The 20908-nt window shown below is 42.7% G+C and overlaps 1 protein-coding gene across 1 annotated transcript in view; it reads right to left on the bottom strand.

Moving 5' to 3' along the window:
• The window catches only part of GLRA1 (glycine receptor alpha 1), a 79902-nt gene extending 59493 nt beyond the window's left edge, over window positions 1-20409 (bottom strand). Inside the window, exon 1 of the mRNA XM_006214956.3 lies at window positions 20354-20409. Coding sequence (XP_006215018.2) covers window positions 20354-20409 — 56 coding nt within the window. The remainder of the gene's footprint in view (window positions 1-20353) is intronic.
• Window positions 20410-20908: the final 499 nt, after the last annotated feature.

Raw genomic sequence — 20908 nt, 5'->3', positions numbered from 1 at the left:
AACTTCGAGAGGCTTCTTTGTGTTTTACGATTGAATCTACAAGGACCACCCACTCTCACACCTAGAAGTGGGCCACAGTACTCTCTGGGAATTCTTCCGCTGTGTTCTCAGTAATTTATTGCTTAAGCAGTAAATTAATAGAATTACTTTGGCATTTCAATCAATAGGATTAAGATGATCTGATGGTAACGGGGTAGTAATTGCTGCTACACAGGTGGAAACTGTCCATTGGCAAAAACTGTTCTTCACAAGCTGGCTGGCAGCCCTCAGACCAGATTCTTTCACCCTTTAAAAAAAGAATGTTTCCCTCTGATCTTAAAGCAATAAATGCACATTGGAAAAATACAATGAGGTTCAAAGAATAAAATAAAACCTACCTGGAAATTCCATTATCTACTGTTAACATATTAGTAAATTTTTTCTAGTTTTTTTTTTTTGCTTCTATAGATTACAGTCAGTTTTGTTTCCTTTTTTTTTACTGAAGATTCTAAATGAACATTTTCTCCTGCTACTTTAGAAATACAGTTTTAAATGACTGCATAGGCCAGTGTGTGGCTGTGTTAGTATTCATTTAACCACCCCTCTATTCATAGGCATTTACATTATTTCCAATATTTAGCTATTATAATTTATACTGCAAAAAACCCCCTTGATCACAAACGTCTGTTCATATCCTAGAAGCAAAATTGCTGAGTCAAAGGGTACGCTATTTCTAAGGCAGAAAGGCTTTACCGGGGTAAGGGGGCCTTTCCCCACCCTAGTACCAGCAGCTCAGCTCCTCAGTGAAAATGAATTCTTCATAAGGCGGCATCTGCTAGGAGCAAGGGCTGAAGGCAGTGGTGAGCAGTGAAAGTTGAAGAAGAGAAATGACTGCTTTTCTCTTTTTCCCCAGTAACTCAGATGGCCCAAAAAGCCATAGATGTTTGACTGTGCTGGAGGGGAGAAGGAGAGATCTTTGTGACAGCGTAGTTCAGAAGTCCTATGTAGCTGGGTGCGATACACTTCCTTTTCTATTAAATTGCCCTGCCTATGTCTTCTGTCTGTGTTATATTCCATTTTTATCTCTGAAAGTACTTATAGATAATAAACACCCCATAAATGCTTGAAATGAGAGGTGGGATAGCGTGGTCAACTAAAATCTGATTCTGCCACATGGCTGTGTGATCTTGGGCAAGTCACTTAACCCCTTCAAATCTGCGGTGATTTTCTTTTTCAGTAAAATAATGGTAATAATAGTACTCCTAGGATTGCTGGAGCTGAAAAAATACATGTCAAGGGTTAATGCATGCTGGATAGAAACCACTTAGTATGTCAGCCATTATTACAGATAAAAATAAAAATTTCTGCTTGTAAGATTCAAATATTCTTCACTAAGATTTTATGTCAGTCTAGGTTACACCTAATAATTCTGAAAAACTTCAGAAAAGCCTAAAGACTAAAAGAGGCAGATATGGCAGGAAATACTGGATGTGGGCTGTACTTCAAATCTTGGTTAATGTATTGTATTCCATCATAGGTCCTGCATCTTAAGAGGGACATTAACAGGTTGGAGCTGGTCCAGAAAAGAACTGGGCTGGTAAACAAACTTGAAGTTGACCTGTAAGGAATAATTAAAGACTCTGTGGGTGTTTGGCTCAGAGAAAACATAGACAGATCATTTTTTACAAATCTCTGTAGGGCTGTCATGGGGAAGAGGAACTCAACTTAGTAAAATAATATTCTTGGATGTTTACTATTTGCCAGGCACTGAATTAAGCCCTTTGCAAATATTACTTATTTCTTCTCCAAAACACTGTATGAGGTACATATTTGTGTTCCTGTTTTTCAGACAAAGCAACCAAGACACAGATGGCAGAAGTGACCTGGTTGAAAGTTACATGGCTAGTAGGTGGTAGGGTAGGAATAGAATCAGATCTTTCTGATTCTATAGTTTAGGTACCTTCAGTAGCCCACTGACTTGTTCCACGTAACCAAGGAAGCAGGTAGGACTTTCAGAGAAGGAGGCGGCTGTCTGATAATGTGAGGAAAGAATACTTCGACCATTAGAGTTACCCAATAATGGAAGAGGCTGCCTAAGGAGATGGTGAGTTTCTTGTCTCTAGAAGTGTTCACTTATAGGCTGAACTCTTAGTAGCATATTGTAAGGATGAGCCAGCTAAGGAGTGGGCTAGAATTATAAATTTACTACTTACTTGTATGACCTTGAAAGTTCCTTAACCTCTCTGAGCCTCAGTTTCTTTATCTGTAAACAGGGAACTCTTAATTCTAAATTTAGATTTGTTGGAAGAGTAAAAAATTCAGATAAATTGTTTAGCCAAGAACCTAGTATACAGAAGTGGCTCATTATATGTGAACAATTATCTATGGTCTTTTTAAAAATTTACTTGCACCTGTGCTTTTATATAGTGACCCTATCTATTCATTTCTTCCTTGAGGTCAATTGCAGATTTGGAGATGCCACCTGGAGAGTGGGTAATCTACCTCACTTCTGCAGAGGCAGGTATCTGCCAGGTTCTGTCCCCTTAGGCAAATGACAGTTTGGACTTTGGAACAGGGGCAGTGGAGTAAACCAAAGGAAGAATGCTTAGACTGAAATGTTAAGCAACAGAACAGATACTATTGAGAGAGAGAGAGATTAGAATCACTTTGCCTACTGATCCATTATCAGATGGGTTTGGAGAGCCCATCGTATGCCTAGCACTGTGCCATATGGATTAAAGTATAGTCAATCAATTGGAGGCACTCTTTTTGTCTTCAGGAGCCCCAATGCCTAGGATGGCTCAAATGACTATGAAAAGATTAGAGAATATGGCTGAGTGCCATTCTGTGCTAAGTCCTTTGGCACAGGGCAGTTAGGGAAGGGATGCTTAGTGGCATGGAAAAGATGACCTTGGAAGATCTCTTTCTGGCCTGGGATTTTCTCTGTTTAATGGTTCTCAGGATTGCATCCTCAAGGGCACAAGGTAGTAATGTTGCAGTTGTAGCTCCTTTGGGTATATTCTCTAGTCATTTCCCCAGGACATCTCTCAAAACCTAGGAATATGTTGATCATTGTTGCTTGTTGTCAGACCCAGAGAAGAGGCTGCCCCTCCTTTCTAGACACAGAAAACAAGGCAACATCTTCCCTCGCTTTAGGGCTCTCTTCAGGCTCCTGTTCTTCAGACATCAGCCATGGTCCCCACCAACATCAGCCATGACTATTACCAACATCAGCCATAGTTCTCATCAACATTCGCCATGACTCTCACCAACATCTGCCGTGACACTTACCAGCATCTGCCTTGGCTCCCACCAACAGCAGCCATGGCCATCACCAGCATTAGGAATGATTCTCATGGGTGGGAGATATAGAGTTGGCTGCCTGAGAATAAAGCTTTTATTGTTGTTAATTCTTGATGTGAAAGTCCTTCCTTCTCCACTTTCAACAAAATTAACAGATTCCACCTACTTTCAGAAATGCCTTCCTTTCTTCTCTTGTTTCCTCCTCCTTTCATTATTCTTCTTTAGCATTTGCATCTTCCTACCAACATTTCTCTCCCCTTCTGGTCCTCTACCTTCTTCCTATCCCTTCATTTGTTTATGAATCCTAGAATGATGGAGCTGAGAGACATTTTCAAAGTCCTTTAGTACATACAGTCCACTCATCCATTTTACAGATGAGAATACTGTGGCCCAGAGAGGGAAAGAGAACACCACAGTGGGTCCTTGTCCAAACCCAGAGCAGATTTGAGCTGAGTGCTCTTTCTTCTTTATTATTCTGCTTGCCTCCCACTTTTCCTCCCACTTCTTATTTTTCCCCCTTTCTATTTCTTGCCCAGTGTCATTTATTTTCTTTCATTTCTTCATAAATTCCATGGTGATAGATGGAAAGAAAATCAGGACCTTGGGTAGCAGAACTGAGGGGAAGTGTTTTGTCAAGTTCTCCTTCACCTCCCTTCCTCACAGGGAAAGGCTGTGATTTGGAGTGAAACCTCTCAATTTTCTTTGTCAGAGACTCTACTCCATCCATCCTGCCCCACCACATCTTTGGGGAGGTATGTACAATGTCTTTCTGCATATGAAGACTTTGAGCTGGATTAGCAAGGTGGCCCACAGGCATCCAGGTTTGGGAGATCCCTTGCCTTAGCCTCCTCATCCACGGAATGGGGATGATAATAGTACCCACTTCAAAGGATTGCCATAAAGATTAAATAGTTTTTTAAAATTTATTATTGTATTATTTAATTATTTTATTTTGGTGGGGAAGGTAATTAGGTTTATTTATTATTAGAGGGAGTACTGGAGACTGAACCCAGGACTTTGGAGCTTGCTAAGCATGTGCTCTACCGTGTGAGCTATACCCTTCCCCCAGATTAAATAGATAATGCCTATCAAACTTTTAGAGAAGTTCCTGGAGTACAGTAGGTCCTAAATACATGTTATCTATAATATTATTAATTATAAATATTATTTAGAGGAATTCGTATCTGTAAGGCAAAGGGTTGGGAGTCACAGATGTCATTCTAACATAAGGGAATGGAAAACTATGAATGTAGCTTAGACACTTTTTGGTGACCTCATCCCCACTGTGCTCTGCCTGCAGAATGTGCCTACTTTCCCCCCAAATCTTTTAAACAACTATTTCAATTCAAATAGCAGACCATGTCTGTGATTCACCTGAGGAGGTTTTGGGACTTAAAGGTAAAGTTAGGCCTTGCTTAGAACTGACCCAACTTCACAAGTCCTTCTAGTATTTTCCCACTGAATACACTGGCAATGTCCAAGATGGAATAGTAGAGTACAGTATTCTCCAAACCCAAATCACTTGCATATCATATGATGAGTTTTGCCCAATTCATATACTGTTAATTAATTTACTTTTAATTTGACTTTTTTAGCTTAAAATAAACTCTCAGTATTATAATGAAATAGGTAAATTCTACTACTTAGTAAAATAAAATTTATGGTAAGTAAAATAAAATTATCCTGTACCATTGAAATTTATGTTGCTTACTATCAGTGAAAAAAATAACTAAATTTTAGGGAAAATTGTCATGGTGATAAGAGACTTAGAGGCCTCAGTCCTTGTCTGGGCTGGGCATTAACTCATTGTTGGGCATAAATTCATTGTTGATTTCCCCCTCTGGCCTCTGTTCCTCCCTGGGCATTGAAAGGATTGGATCAGATAATTCTTCCCTCTCTCTCTCTTTTTTTTTAATGACCAGGAGGATTTTTATAAAATTACGTATAGAATTGGGTAGGGCTCCAGTTACCCCGATGAAAATATATTCTATACACCACTTTGTTCTCAAGACCTAAGTCTACAATATGACTCTGGCCTCCCATTTTCCAATGACATTTTGCTTTCAGCACAGTGACTTCAGCTGGAAAAGCATCTTCCATTTGCTAACAAAGTTCCTCCAAAAACACCCAGCAGTCTCAACTTCCAAGCTCATTTTTACCTGGAGGATACTCATCACCTAGGCACTGGTTCAGATCTCTCCCAATGTCTTTTTTTCCCTACCTGGTACAGGTTGTCTTTTATTTATATATTTTTAATTCTTTTTCTTTGAATTCTTATTTTTTATTTAATTACCCATGTATTTATTTTACTACCAGTTTCTTCCTTCACTTGCCCTCGGCCTAACCACCAGCTGCTCGGGGTTCTTTATCTCACGCAAGGAGGAAACTCTTCCTTCCTGAGTTCCCGAAGAAACGCTCAGGACCTAACTCTTCCACGGTTCTGTCTTCTCTCGTTTCCGTGTTTCTGGGGTTTTCCTCACGGAGTCGCTCCTCCTCTCGCTGCACGACCCCTGCCCCACCTCCCGCTCATCGCGGCCGGAAATGGTCCCTCTTCCTCCCGGGTCGGCGGCGCCGGGAGGCCCAGGTGTGCGGGTGACGGTCTCGTCTCCTCGTTCAGTGAGCCCTTGGTGACGCCCCCGGTGGATCCTACCCTCCCGTTGTCAGAGCCCCCAGCACCAGGCGGCTCGAACTTGCCGAGGTCGGCAGCGAATGTTCTAGAAGTGAATTCACTTCCAGGACGCGCAGACCGCGCTCTGGCGCCATTAGTGGCGTCCTCGCAGCTCCGTGAGGCGGGTCCGCTTGACTTCCCCGGCGTTTCAAACAGGCGGACCCAGGCTGGGGCCCCAGGCCCGTCACAGCTAGCGAGGGCCCTCAGCGACCACCGGGGACCACCCGCCACCTCGGAGGCGAGGCTCGTCACAGCCCCCTCGCCCTCAGGGGCCGGCTCGGCGGGCCCGGACCGCGGGAAGCGCGGCGCGAAGCCCGGCGCCCTTTGCACACGTCCGCTCCCCGCCGGGGCGCCAACCCGCCCGGGGTGTCTTTGATTAAGGTAAGCTCCGACTTTGATTTTGTGCTTATTCTTTCTGATATCCCCGCCCCACGTTTTTTTTTAAAAGACGACTTTCCAGCTTTCAAAAGTAATACATGTTGTTGTAAAACATCCAAGCATTACCAAAATATTTAATGTAGGAAGTGAAAGTCCCCCATAGTCTCATTCTCAAGAGATAATAACAACTACAAACAGTTTTGGATCCATTTCTCGAGACTTTTCTTTTCCCATAAGAGAACAATAAAACATTAAAAAAAAAAACACAGGATCCTACTATATATATACTGTTTTGCTTCTTGCTTGTTTTCCCCCGTTTAATCTTTCGTCCTAGATGTTTTGGGCTTCTCTGCACAGAATGAGAAACACAAACTGCCTTTGGCACTTACTGGCTGTTAGGCTTTGGATGATTCACTTCTTCTGTCAGGGTTTCAGTTTCCTCATCGGTAAAAGAAAAACAGTTTTTTCCCACCCGCCCACCTCCCTACGCTATAGCCCTTAAGGGAGATAATAGATGTGTGTGAAAGTGTAGATACCATGTGATGGATTCCAGTGGACTATTTTCTGTCCTGTCCTCCTGTTCGATTGGACTTACAGCACTGACCATGGCCTGAAATTCTCTAGTTTCCCAAGTTGTTTCCTTGTTTGTACCCACCCCAGAAGGTGAGCTGTGTCAGAGAAAGGACCAAGTCTGTTCTGCTCATCACTGTATCTGTCCCCAGAACGTAGAACCATTGATGGCTTGCAGTGGGAATTCAATAAATATTTTTTGTTTAGTGCCAAATGGCTAGTAGCTAATGCACTCTTAGCCAGGCTTCCAATTGATAAAAGGCCCATTGGGAGAGAACAGGGCAGAGCAGGACGGGGCTGAGCCTGGGTAATGGTGGACAGGTGGCCCATCCAGTGCCCTTGAGCTGCACCTCATCCAGCTCGCCTATTCTGTAAGCCCTTTCCCTCTGTCTGCATCATTCTCTCTTGGCACTCTTTGCCACCTAGTGAATTAGTCATTCTTTATGACCCAGTTTAAGTGTTCTGACTCCTATTAAAATTGTCTTCAACATTGTACTGTCTCCTCACCTCCAGGTAGAGTTAGGCAGAGCCTTCTTTATGCTCCCACAATGCTTTGCACCTATCCCTTTTAAATGATAGTAATCTTGGTTTTCCTGCTTTGCACAGTTGCTTTGTACCATGTGCAGTGCTGACACACTACACGCCTTCTCCCACTGAATCCTTAGGGTGATTTGTCAGGGAGGAATAATTATTATTGCCATTTTACAGATGAGGAAAATTGAGGCTTAGGAGTCTTAAAAACAATCTTGCTCCAAGGCATAGAGTGGTATACCATAGCAACTGGTATAACCAGGATTCCAGAACACATTTGACTAATTCCCAAGCTCGAGCTTTTAACTGCTGGGTCTTCTGTGAGCCAACTTAAATTAAGAATTACAGAGGGGTGGGTATAGCTCATGCTTAGCATGCACAAAGTCCTGGGTTCAATCCCCAGTACCTCTACTAAAGAAAAAAAGAATTGTACAGTGACAGCTGGAAAGACTTAACAGTCTTTACATAGTTGAATCTTATTCTAGGGATGAAAATACTGAGACTCAGTTACACAGTTAGAGCAGGGCTTTTGAGGGGAGGAAAATCTTGCTCTAATCTCTAGGCTGTCCAATTTTGAGGTAGCATGGGGATTGAATCCTTTACTGAACCTTTTTATCCTCTTTGTCAGGAAGTGTAGCTTTTCATATTCCAAGGCATGTTCAGTGAAGTTCTCCAAGCCCCTTTTCTCTGGACATGATGCAGTCTTTTCTTGGCTCCTGTGAAGAGTTTGTCTTTTCTACTAGTTGTTTTAGGCCACATCAAGAAAATGATCTCCAATGAGGTCTATGCTTTCTGCACAATTAAAAACCATTTTAGAGGGCAGGGTATAGCTCAGGGGTAGAGCACATGCTTAGCATGCATGAGGTCCTGGGTTCAATCCCCAGTACCTCCATTAAAATAAATAAATAAACCTAATTGCCTCCCCCTCAAAATAAAAGCAACAACAACAACAAAAAACCAAACCAAACCAAACCAAAAAAAAATTTCAAAAAGTTTGCCTTGTCCCATGGAAAAGGACTTTCTGCAGACCCAGGTGATGGTGGGAAGGGCTTAGATGTTTTGAGAGGCCCAGAGTTTGGACATACCCAACCAGACAGCAAGGATAAGGCTGAACAACTTCGTGCAGCAGCTCCTGAGCCAGGGCTGAGCTGCATGTCTACCTCACTCTCGCTGTGACTCATTTCTTGGAGCAATAAAGGGTCACAGTGAGACAAAGCAGTGCTTTGGGTTGGCTGGTTGGAAGCCTACTGGTCCTGGGCTTCTGCAGAGCCGTAAGAGAAGGATGAGAGCTGGCATATGGGGACAAAACAATTCAACAAGCACTGAATATCTAATATACATGAACCACTGGGATGATCCTATCATGAGAGGGAAGTAGAGAAAGTTGAAGACTCTGGGAATCACCATGGGATGTGTCCATGTCTTCTTGTTGGCCTTTGACATGTGCCAAAAAATCCATTAAGTTCCTTGCCTTTGAAGGGCTTAAAAAGCAGCAGGAAAGTTAGAAGGGCACCCAAATGTATGTAAGGCCACATTAAGCAAAAAAACAGTGCCAAGAGTAGTGCCTATATTTCCAAGGAGATTTAGGAGGGAGAGTCCATGCCCAATTGGAGGTAAGGATGGTGGCAGCCCGGGGATTGCTTCATGGAGGACGTATTGTGAGAGGTGAATCTTGAGAAATGGGGAGGATGCCGGAGAAATGGAGAGGGAATTACCATTCATTAAGGGCTTGTGCTTTCTCAGAAAAAGTGCTTGAAAGGTGACTGTGTTTACCAGTAAAATCATTATCTCTGTTTTTTAAGATGAGGAACTTGGGGCTCAGAAATGTTGAGCAAACTGCCAAGATAATATCGCAAGGAGATGATGGAGGCAGAATTCAAAAATCAAGTTAGCTTGACTAGAGCTGGTGGGTGTGCCTTTCAGTGCAGAAATGAGGGGAGGGGTTTTTCCATATTTGTAGAGGGATAGAGAACAGTAGGAGAAAAGGACAGAGATGAGAATAATGGGCATGTAACAGACCAATGGGAAATTCAGTTTGTGCTGGAGTTTGATTTGTGTGAAGTAAAGGAGCTGGAAATGGAGGCAAGGGCTGTCTTGTGGCAAGATGGGAGTCGTGTCATACTGAACCCTGGTGTTCTCCCTGAAGGACAGCATAAATACACACATGAATGAGATCGATCTGTGTGTGTACTGACAAAGTATTGCTGAGTGAAAAAAGTGGAAAAAGGAGAAGTTGCAGAATATGGTGTTTAGTATAATCCCATTTTTGTAAAACAGAGATAGTTTACTATTGTAGTACAGCAGTTAAAGGCTCTCTGAAGCCAGGCTGCTTGAATTTCGACCTAGCACTGCCATTTCCAAGCTGGGCAACCCTAGGAAAATTATTTGACTTCTCTGTTTCCTTATCTGTAACCTCAGCTATACAATGGGATGACTAATAGTATATCCTTTATAAGATTGTTCTGAGGATTGTATGGGTTAATACATACTCAACATTTAGAAAGGTATCAGGCACATAGTAAGCATTGGTGTTTTTGCCATTATTATGTTATTAAAATTATTTGGAAAGATGAATATTGAATTGTTAAGTGATTTACCCTAGGGAGTAGGATTTCTGTGCATTTTAGTTTTAAACTATCTCCCTATGTGGTTTAAATATTTTATGGCAAACACGTATAATGTTTATACTGTAAACAAACAAACCAGCAAGTTTATTTCAAAAGTTCGTATTAGGAGACTTTACTTTCATTGCATTTTTCCTTCTACTAACAATAGGCCTGCTAGTGACACATCTAGACATATCTCTGATGTCACTCAGATGGCTCTTGGAAACAGGTACCTGAGACAGCATTGTTTGGGTGTCCCACAGGCCTTGTCTGGAGTGATGCTGATGTTTAGAAAGAAGAGCTAGTCTAGACCTCGCTACCTCTCCCTATTCTGCTCCCACGCCCTCATTTAGACTGTGTCTTTTCTTGGCGTAGAGCTGTTTTGAGAAGCCCTTTGGATCTGCTTTGCAAGTGGCAAATTGGAGCTTGTGGTGAGACCTCTGGTGCTGGAGACTGGGCTACGCCTCTAGCCTCCGTACAGAAACTGAAGGGAAGCCAGGTATACTCAGTCCTGTGTGTTTGGGGGTTAGAGCGTAAGGCTTGAAAAGATCTTTGGTCTGAGTACTAGGGACTGGCAATTTAAAAATAAAATTTTAAAATGGGCCAGATATTATACTGCCCTTCTTCCTGACCTCTTGACTCAGTCAGACATTCTCTCCCATAATCCTTGCTAGCTCTTTCAGTTGAGTGATTTTGGAATGAAGACGACCAGATGTGATGCAGTAACCCATCTCTACCCCTAGACAGAGCCCTCACCACATATTCTATGCTGGGGGCGGAAATTAGTGCAATTTCCCTCCTATATGAAGGATAGTGATGGAAAAAATCACATATATTTATAGATTTAAGTTAACTTTACTGTTAGGTAGAACAACCTGCAGGAGATTAGCCCTTGATTATTGGAAAAAACAAACTCATCTTTTTATTTCCATCTTCTTTATCACATTCAGCCTCCTTCCTCCTCCCTAGTTCATTCTTGGAATCACAATGGCAGTTCAAGGATTAAAAGAATGTTTTCTGCAGTCAGACTTACTTTTGAAATCTTCTCTGCCTCTTAAGAGTTGTCTTACCTTGGGCAAACTACATCACCTATTTATGCCTCAGTTTTGTCACCTGTAAAATGGGAATATAATAGCACTTAGGTCTAAAGGTGGATGAGATGAGGCATATGAAGTTGTTAGCCCAGTACCTAGCATTCAATAAACACTCAATAAATAGTAATGATTATTATAATTATTGAGTTGTTGCAGTCAAGGCTGAGATGGAGCATCAGGAGGGAAGGAAGAAAGTGATGTCTGCCTGTAGCATCTGTTAATGTAAAAGATGCACATGCTTTATACCCTAGCCGTTCCTTTCCTGTTCTTGTTTTCTGCCTGGAAAAAGTCATGTGTTCACGAAGATGTAGGTACACTGATTATTGCTACACTGATTTCAGTAGAAAAACTAGAAAAAAGTAGAAATGCCCACCAGTAGGGGCATGGCTGGAAAACAGTGGGATATCCAAAACATAAAATATTCTGCAGTAGTTAAAAGAATGAAGTGGAGCTGTATGCCTTAACAGGTAATGCTTTCCAAGACACGTTAATATGTGAACAAAACAAATTGCAGAATCATATGGGCAATTTGATTGCACGAAATGATAGTGTATATATTTCAATAGCTAGTATATATAGTTCAACATATTTCGGTATATATTTCAACATGTGTATAACTATTAAAATATATATCATTTTGTGTGTGTGTATATATAAATATAATATATATATAAATAAAAATGATCAACTAGGATACCCCTTAAAGAAATAAAAGCTGGGAGGGACCTGGAGATCATTATCAAAGGGAATTTTAGGTTACTACGTCTAGGATTAGAGTTTTTTAAAAAGAGAATGTATGCATAGATTGCACAATTAAAAATGATCAAAAACAGAGAAAGAAATGCCTTTCTGGCCATGAATTGGAAGACTGTGACTTTGTCAAACCAAAGGCCTCATGGGAAATTCCCAGCTTATAGGCTTCTTTCTACCCCTGCAGCCCATCAATAGAGGGTGAAGGCTATTATCCTGATATTTGCCTCAGTTCACAGGGGCTGCAGCTTTGAGAGGAATATATAAAGAGGAATATCTATATCAGAATATCCCTACCTATATCTATGAAGGGTAGCATGTATATGTGTGTGTATATGTATTTATATATGTATTCCAGGTGTTAGAGATATATATATATTCCAGCACAGAGCAAAAAGGTAGTGTGGTGAGTTAAGAGGGAGAAGATTTGTATTTGAATCCTGACTTTACCCTGGGATTAACAGCATGGTCTTAGGCAAGTCACTGTTCTTTTCCAAGCCTCAGGTTTTCTCAGCTCTAAAATGGGGCTAGTAACCAGTGCCTTGTATCTATTTTTTAAGGATATTGGGAAGCTCATATGGGATTGCAGATGTGAAACACTCTGTAAACTGTAAAGTGCTCTTGCAAGAGAATCCTGCAAGTATGCCTGGCAGCCAAAGTTGCAGCAGCCTTGCTGCATTCCTCTGGAGCTGGGGAGTGTTGCAAAACTGAATGCACAGCAGTAAACACACAGCAGATCATGACAGTCACTTGATGTATAAGATACTAATGTGGTTTTCAGAAAGTATGACAGGCCAAAGGGGTAGAGAGGAAGGAAGGACATGGTCCTGAGGTCAGACAGATGGCAGATTGCGGTGGCAGTATCTGAACATCTGGGAATCGTAAGTTATGCAGTGTTGATGGTACAGTGTACACAGGAAGACTGGTCAGTGAGATCATCTTTGGAGAAGAACCCACAGATTCCTTCCTTCTAATCAGCTTTGATCTACTCTTCCTTCAGTCCCCACAGACTCTCATTGCTGTGTCCCAGGGCCTCTTGGTGCCAGGTTTCAAAGCCAGTTCCTGAGGTGCCCCTTCTTTTTATCCAGTGTCATACAGTCAGAGTTCCCAGCTGTGTGAATGAGAACTTTTGGTGCACTAGGACTTCAGGACCAGACCACCAGTTTGGGAATGGGGATAGCTCCCTGAGGAACCCTTTTTGAGGTGCATTTTTATGTTTATGAGGGAGGACAGTATGTGAAAGGGCTGAAGGAAGAAAAGGACAGTGGCAGAGTCTAGGGCATGTGGGCTGCAGAGATGGCGTGCAGGGGAATAAGTCTGGGGGAAGAGCACAGCTGTGGAGGGCTTTGGGAGCTCTAGCATTCACTCTATAACCTCAAGGAAGTCATTGATTCTCTCTTGATCGGCAAAATAAAAGGGTTGATCTATGTCTGGGGACCCCAGTCAGAATGATTTAGAGCCTTGCTACTCAAACCTTTGGTCCATGGACGCATCAGCATCACCTGGGGGCAGTTAGAAATGCAGTTTCTCAGGCACCCCTCCCCCGCCCCAAGACCTCCCGAGTCTGAATCAGCATCTCAGTGAGATCCTCAGGGGATTATACACACTCTGAAACACACTGACCTAGAGACTCTTGTTACTATTACTGGTGTCTGGGTCTCCATCCTAAGAGATTCTGTTTCAGAGTCTGGTATGATGGTGGGAAGCCATGCATTTGACAAGCCCCTCACAGCTAGATTTGAGAGCTGTTAAAATTATAGAACTGCCCTGAGTCTCCATGATTCTTTTGGTTGGTACTTAAGACACCCTGAAGGAAAGTGCGATTCCCTGTGGGTGAATGAGTGGGAGATGGAGGATGGACCTTGCGAGCAAGAGAGCGGAGGCTTGTTCTCTGGGTGCCTGAGGTTGCCCAGTATATGAGGCAAGACAGAACGCTGCCCATTTCATGGCTGGGATTAACGACTATCAACAGTTCTGTTTAAGATGGTAAACTCATTTAGCAACGAACACTGAAAAACAGCCGAATTCAAAGGCAGAGAATGGTAATCTAATTGCACTGAATTAGCCTCGGGAGACTCGGACAATATCAACTTCAGAAAACCACAAAGGGATCCTTTATAAGAAGTTTCAAAAGCTTTGGGGCCTCAGTACCCCTCCCAAGGGCTTGCGCTGCAAAGCGCAGGCCTGTGCATATAAGCCCCTCTCCCCAGCTTCAGAGGGCATTGTTCTCTTCTAATGTGCTTTCTGAACAAATTTCCTGGCTAGCCTGATGGTGTTTTCAGTTGTGTGTTAGGCTTAACAGGGAGCTGGTTCAGGAGAGACAGCTTGAGTTCAGGGCTGAGAAGCCTTCAGCCACACAGGCCGTCAGTCCTGTGAACACCACCTGTGCCTGAGGCTTGTCTGTGGACCAGGGCATTTTCTGGCTGGTCTTTCTGGCCCTGATGTTCTCTTCTTCTGCAATATCTTCTCATTTCTCAAAACCAGGCTCTTACATAACCGAGGTGATTTCCTTTAATAATCCTTTGTCGCATCTTGAGTTTGGGTGCGTGCATGTTTGTTGCCCAATTTATTTATTATCCAATCCATTTTAAAGAAGGAAAAGGTACAAGTGAGTGTGTGTTTATGGCATGACTCAGAGAGCTAATGAAGATCAGATGGTAATTTGGGAATCAGGAAAGGAGGCAACATAAGTATCGTGAAGATGTATCTCTGACCTGCATTTCATTTACTTTTCTGCAGCACATTACAAATCTCAGTCCACAATAGCAGCTTGAATTTCTTCTACATCCCTCCCAGGAGGTGGATTTTCCATCTCTGCTTGCACACCTCCACTGACAGGGATGCTCACTACCACTGAGGCAGCTGCTGCACCATTTGATGGATCTACCAGAAGGTTCTCAGTTACATTGAACCTGAATTTGTGTGTGTATTTTAAAAATATGTTCATCAGTTTACTCCAGTTCTTCTCGTGGAGCCATATAGGATAAATCAAATCTAATGTTTCCCAAATGGGGTCCCTGGATACCTAGGGGGTTCATGACATAGTCATAAGAATTCAAAACCCATTTTAAACATTTCAAAGACTAACACGTTGCATATTTACTTCAGACAAGGCTCTGTGGACTAACTAAAAAGTGTCACATCTTTACTTTTGCTTTCTCTTAGGTCATCTCAGTGTGGCGATATTGCTTATCTCTCAATTTTATTAGTCTTTCTGGCAGTTCTGTAATGCCTTTGGTTAATAAAGATGGGGAAAATAAGTTAATGAAGAATGGGGTTTGCTAAACAAATTTTGAAAAACATAGCCTTTCTGGGGAGGAAAAATACCAAACAGAATCACTGAAAAAGTATAGAAATCTTTGGTCTCTTTCCCAGGCCCCTCTTCTATCTCTGAGGATAATGATCAGGCATCATGTTTTCTCAGCACACTAAGCATTTCCTGGGAAACTGACACATTTATGGGATCTGTCAGTAATTGTATCTGGGTTGGGATAACTCTCCAGAGAGTGAGAGGGGCCTCACTTGTTTACTGAGGTCCTCAATTCTTTCAGACCTTGGAGCCTGAATATAATTCAAGGTTGCCATTTTTTGTAATAACTGAAATAGCTATAACCAAAACTGTTCTATCATGGAGGAGATAGGAAGGCGATAATCCTGGACTAGCGTAGCTAAAAATAATTTTAGAGACAGTGATTCATCAATTTCCTTCATTTTATAGCCAGGGAAACTGAGGCCACAAGTGTCATGAAACCTTCTCAAGGGCATGCCACTAACTAAATTCTGGATCCCAGGTCTTCTGCCCTTTGGGCCAAGGCTACTTTGCCCAAAGCAGCAGAAAACCTGCAGAATAGCGTCAAGATGGCCAGGCAGGAGGTGGTGCCATCCATCTTAAAAATCATTCTGGCTTCTGCCAGCTGATGAAGGAAATAAAGTTAATGACGCCCACATAAATGTGATGCTGTCGCAGGCCGTGCACACACAGACTGTCTGGAGGGGAGCTCTGCGGGCCTTCTGAAGGAGGAAAAAGGTTTTTAATGTAGCTTTCAAAGGAGCAGCGTCTCCCCTTTCTGCAAGGACAGGGACTGTGGCATCTGTTACCTCTGTCTCCCATGCAGAGTGCCTAGTCTTGGACTGGGTGCATAAACACCTGATAAATAAATGCCTAGTGAAGAAATGAAGGCAGTTCAGCACTGAAGTCAGTTTAGTCTGAGCCTTTGTGGTATAGACCTCTGTCTTTCATGAAGACCTTATCTGAGGCTGGAGGGAACTTAGAGGTGTTGGAATTGGTCATTTGAATTGACTAGTAAGAAAATTGAGTCCCCATGAAGGAAGGACAATTGTCAAAGCGATGTTGCAGGATGAGAGCAGAGCTGAGTCTATAAGGAAGTTTCTCAAATCGTAGCCTAACTGTTCTTTCCACGGCGCTGCAAGGTCGCAACCACTTTCATGAGATGGCCTCAAAAATAAAGCCCCTACACTTCCCCTGATAGGTCGTTACCAGTTTTGCAAATATGCAGAAGTTATGTGCCGATTCATAACTCCATTTACTAGCCTAGGGTCCTTGTCCAAAATGTACTTCGGGAGCAAAAAACATGACATTTTCTTTTCTCTTTTTCAAGCTTCCTAAGCCCCCACAAGAGGGTAGATTGGCATTTTAACTGGCCCTAATGCATACTTGCCTAAGGAGTGTCTTTCCTTAGGAAAAAGTCCTTGGCCCACTTCAGAAGCTCCTAGACACTTTCCGCAGTGCCCAAAATGCAACGGGTAAGATTTGAGGAAGAATACAACTATGCTACCAAGGAGGAAAAGATTCGAGTGGTCACCTGCCCCTCTTGGCAAGCTTGGAGAATGGGAAGGAAGCCAGAAGGGCCACCTCCGATGAAAGCTCATTTACCTTTCAACTGGGTGGTTTTTCAGGACTAAGAGATGAAGCAATCTATTTGCCATGTTCCTTTTGACCCTAGTTTGTATAGAGACATCTTTACTGGTTTGGGTGACCTTTCTTAGCAAGTGAGTGCCATATTCAGTACAAAACCTTGTGCAAGGTAATATTTATTGGGGTGGTGGATGGAAACGGCACATAAAGAAAAGCGAATCATCTTTTGGGAAAACCACCCGTGGGTTAGACCCAGTTTATCTCCTCTGCCTTAATTCTCTTCTCAAGCACAAGCGAAGTCCCTTTTTGTTTCATTGGGTTGCTGTGTGTCTTCCATAAGGGGTGTTTTCTCAAGGAAACTAGACTTTCCTCCCCATTACAATTGGTTCATGAGAGCCCTAGGTTAAATATTTTGTCATTCATACACCAGTGGTTCTCAACTGCAGGCAGTTTTGCACACCCCTGCTCCCCTCTCCCTCCTGGATATCTGGCAGTGTCTGGAGACATTTTTGATTGTCATGACTTGGGGAGGTGGTGTTATTGGCGCCAAGGATGCTGATAAACATCTTACAATGTGTGGCTCAGCCCTCATAACAGAAAATTACCCAAAATGTTCAAAATGCCAGTAGTGCCAAAATTGGGAAACATGGTTATATACCCTGGGTCTGTTTGGGTTACTCAGAAGGTGAGAACATTTGACTCACCCTGGGCCCTTCCCAGCCATAAGCCACTGTAAGGGCTCTGGGGATCAAAATAAGTTCCCCTTGGCTTGAAAGGAGGTTTGAAAGGAATGTGTACCGAAAAAGAAAAAACAAAACACATCTTTGCTTATTATTTTTGATCAGCCTGGATATAAAGCCCCATCCCCAACTAGAAACAGAGAGACAAAATTTAGGTTGTTGAATACTAGAATACTAGAGTTTACCTCTCATGGAATTTTAGAATGACAGGCTTTTAAAATATCAGAACAAGAACTTCAGCCAAATCATCTTATTTTACTTATGGGGACACAGTTGATGAGCACTGCAATGCTGTTTGTCCCCCAGTACCCTATATCTCTCTCCCTATCAGCTCCCTCTAAGGTCTCGATTTGTTCACAGTGTGGGCACCGTATAACATTTCTTCCCACTCACTTCGATTGTTGTTTGTTTTGATGTCATTATTGCCATTTTGCTCGTTACGTGCTGATGCAGCAGCACTTCTGTTATTGAGAGCCTTTCTTTTTCTAGCCTCCATATTTCCCCAACAAGGTGAGCAGCTGGCATCATTTAATCTAAGGAGTATCTGGGTGCCTGAGGTGATTGGATTGGTTCATTCTAACACGGCCCCTGTCCCTTGGGGGAGAAGGGGTTATTCACATGGAACCTGCTGGGGAGCCAGTCTCCACTCACCCCCACGTACATTCTTTTGAGCCACTAGATTTTAATACTTCTGTATTTTCACCTAAACTTTAAAAAATGAGAGAGTTAGAAAAGAAAATGCCAATTAGACAAAGACAATACTTTCCTTCCTTGTTACTTTTTTTTCTCTTATCTCTGAAAAATTGCTGAGGATATCTCCTTGGTTCAATTCTTATTTTTATAATTTTATGTTTCACATTCTGAAACACTTATTCCCCATATGATGTAGCCATTTCTATATTTTGGAAGTACAATGGCAGTAATCCCTTTCCAGTTCTCCATAGTCGTGACTCTTCTTTCCTTATATACACATAGCATTATATCCCATATCCATTGTGGCTCATGTCTGCCTTGACACATGTAGGGGAAGGAAATATAGAGTGATGCTTCCTGATACGCCACCACCAGTAACTTAAAGAATTAACACGGTGGATTCCTAACCTTATCAAAATGATTACAATGCAAACCTTTTAGACTGTCTCCCTTTTGCGAAAGACAGTGTCTGGGAGAAGAAAATCAAGCCAAACTGTTCATCAAGAAAAAAGGAGTTGGTGGGGGAGGATGTGCTTGGTCCTATTAATTTGCTCTTTAATCTCACTGGTTCAGTTCTGTCTCAGAAAGCCAAACAGAGAATCAATTTGCATACCAATGTTACCAAGTACCCCACCTCCACAGCATTTTATAGTTCTAGTATATGAGAATTTGATATTGTTAAGAAGATACTTCCTGCCCTTTCACCCATAAAGTAGCTACATTTCACAAGGCCTTGGATTGTTGCACTTTTTTTCATTCTGACTCCCTGACTATTTGTATTCTGAGATGTGGGCAGGACTGTGGCCTATCAAAGAATTATTTGAACTGGAAATTAGAAGCTTCAGCATTGGGTATCTCAGAGAAGGATAGAGGTCTTTTCTTCATATCTAGAGAAAAACATGAAGAGAGTCTCACATATAGACTCTTAAAATCTAGGGGGAGGTGTCATTCATTTAATAAACAAACCACTGGATTAGTCAAACCAATTCATATACAGAGTTATCTACAATGTGAAAAAAAAGCAAGAATTATTTGCTGGTTTATGATGGGAGAGACTAATATTTGGTGGTTACTTATTTTAAAAAACAACCTAGAGTGGGTTTTTCAAATAACTGTTAATCTAATGTCATGGTAAAACATGAGAGTCAGGCATCTAAAACGAAGAAGATTAATGATCCCTGCAGGTCATGAAAGAAGACTAATTTTTTTAAATTCATATAAATGGAATTTATCATAACCATCTCTGAAGATGGCATGATTTACTCACTTATAAAAGGATTGTATATTTCAAGACTTCCTGAAGAGGTGATTTTTCACTTTTCACCTGTGTTAACAAAAGAATGCTAAGCCTGTAGGGAGAAAATTTTAACTTAGGAGACCATGAGTGAGAGAACTCAGTTACTGAACTGGGGACAGACATAAATTAAGAAGCAAAACAAACAAGACTTGCCCATCAGTTCAGGATCTGCAGCTAACAAGTAGAGTTTGGAAAGGTGAATGGGGGCGAGGAGGGAGTCAAAGTTTCAAAAGAGAAATGTTTCCTGGAATCTGTACCTGCATAGATGCACTCTGCACACCAGGTTCAGGGCTTTACAACCTGAAGTCTTTAACACTGTCATTTCCAAGCACTAAGCCTCTGTAACACCCCACCCCCACCCCTCAGAAAAAGAAAACAACAACAGAAAAGGAGAGAAAATGAAATGTTCTGTGTCCAGCGCGTTCGAGTGCAACCTTCCCCGTCACCGCTAGTTGTCACTTGGCTCCCAGACGGGAGAGCTGAGGTTTTCGGCACTGCGGTTAGAGAGAATGCAGTCCTAATTAAACTGAGTAACTCCTAAAGCTTCCCCTTAAAGTCCTCAGCCTAGTGGAGCCAATATGCAGGGAGGTTGAGGGCCAGTGATGGGGCGGGGGTGTAGCAGGCAGAAGGACAAAACAAATCACAAAAAACAGGCAAACAGCTGCCAGGGCATCGACTGTCTCAGACCTCCACGCACAAGCCAGACACCCTGCGGGCGGGGTAGGGGGGGATGAGGGAGCGGGGGATGGAAAGACCCGATTGCAGCGGTATACAGCACCCTCCTCCCCCCAAATGGGGGGATCACGGACAGAGTCAGCGTCCATGCTCCTTTCCCCATTTCCATCAGAGCGATGTGAAAATTGCATACCTGAAGAATACAATGGTCTCCCAAAGGTAGAGTCGAAGAGTATTGAAGCTGTACATTTTTCAGGTCCTTGTGCTTTGTAGTCCACGAGTTATAAGGGCAAAATGTTTCGAATTGGCACTTACAAAACCAGCGAGCGCTGTTGAAAAAAATAATCCAGATGCTATGGGGAGGTGGGGAACAGGGGCTCGTAAGGAGAGCCCCAGGGGATATTGGATGTAGTGGGCTGTAGGTACCACGGACAGAGGCAGCCTCGAGGCGTTTCAGCACCACGGAGAGCGTCCAGCCCTGCTTTTCAGGAGCGCGAAGAGTATTGCTGTTTGTTAAACTCCAGCGTGTCTGTTGGCTCCCTGCGGCGCTGGGGAGGCACGTTTGGGGTGGGTATATTTTCTTTTTTACCCCTGTTTTTTTTGTTTAAACGGCCAGCTCCGTGAAAGAAAAAAAAATCTTCTTTGGAGATCAGAGCGCTGGCCTCGGACCGTTAGATTGGGCGAGCATCCTGGGTAGAGAGAACAGGGCTTTATGCCCCTGGGCTGGCTTGAGGGGTTAGGGGCGAGG

The sequence above is a fragment of the Vicugna pacos genome, chromosome 3, assembly GCF_048564905.1.
Source record: "Vicugna pacos chromosome 3, VicPac4, whole genome shotgun sequence".
In the NCBI taxonomy this organism is placed as follows: domain Eukaryota; kingdom Metazoa; phylum Chordata; class Mammalia; order Artiodactyla; family Camelidae; genus Vicugna; species Vicugna pacos.
Note: the sequence above shows the minus strand (reverse complement) of the source record. Positions and strands in the feature narration are given on the sequence as shown.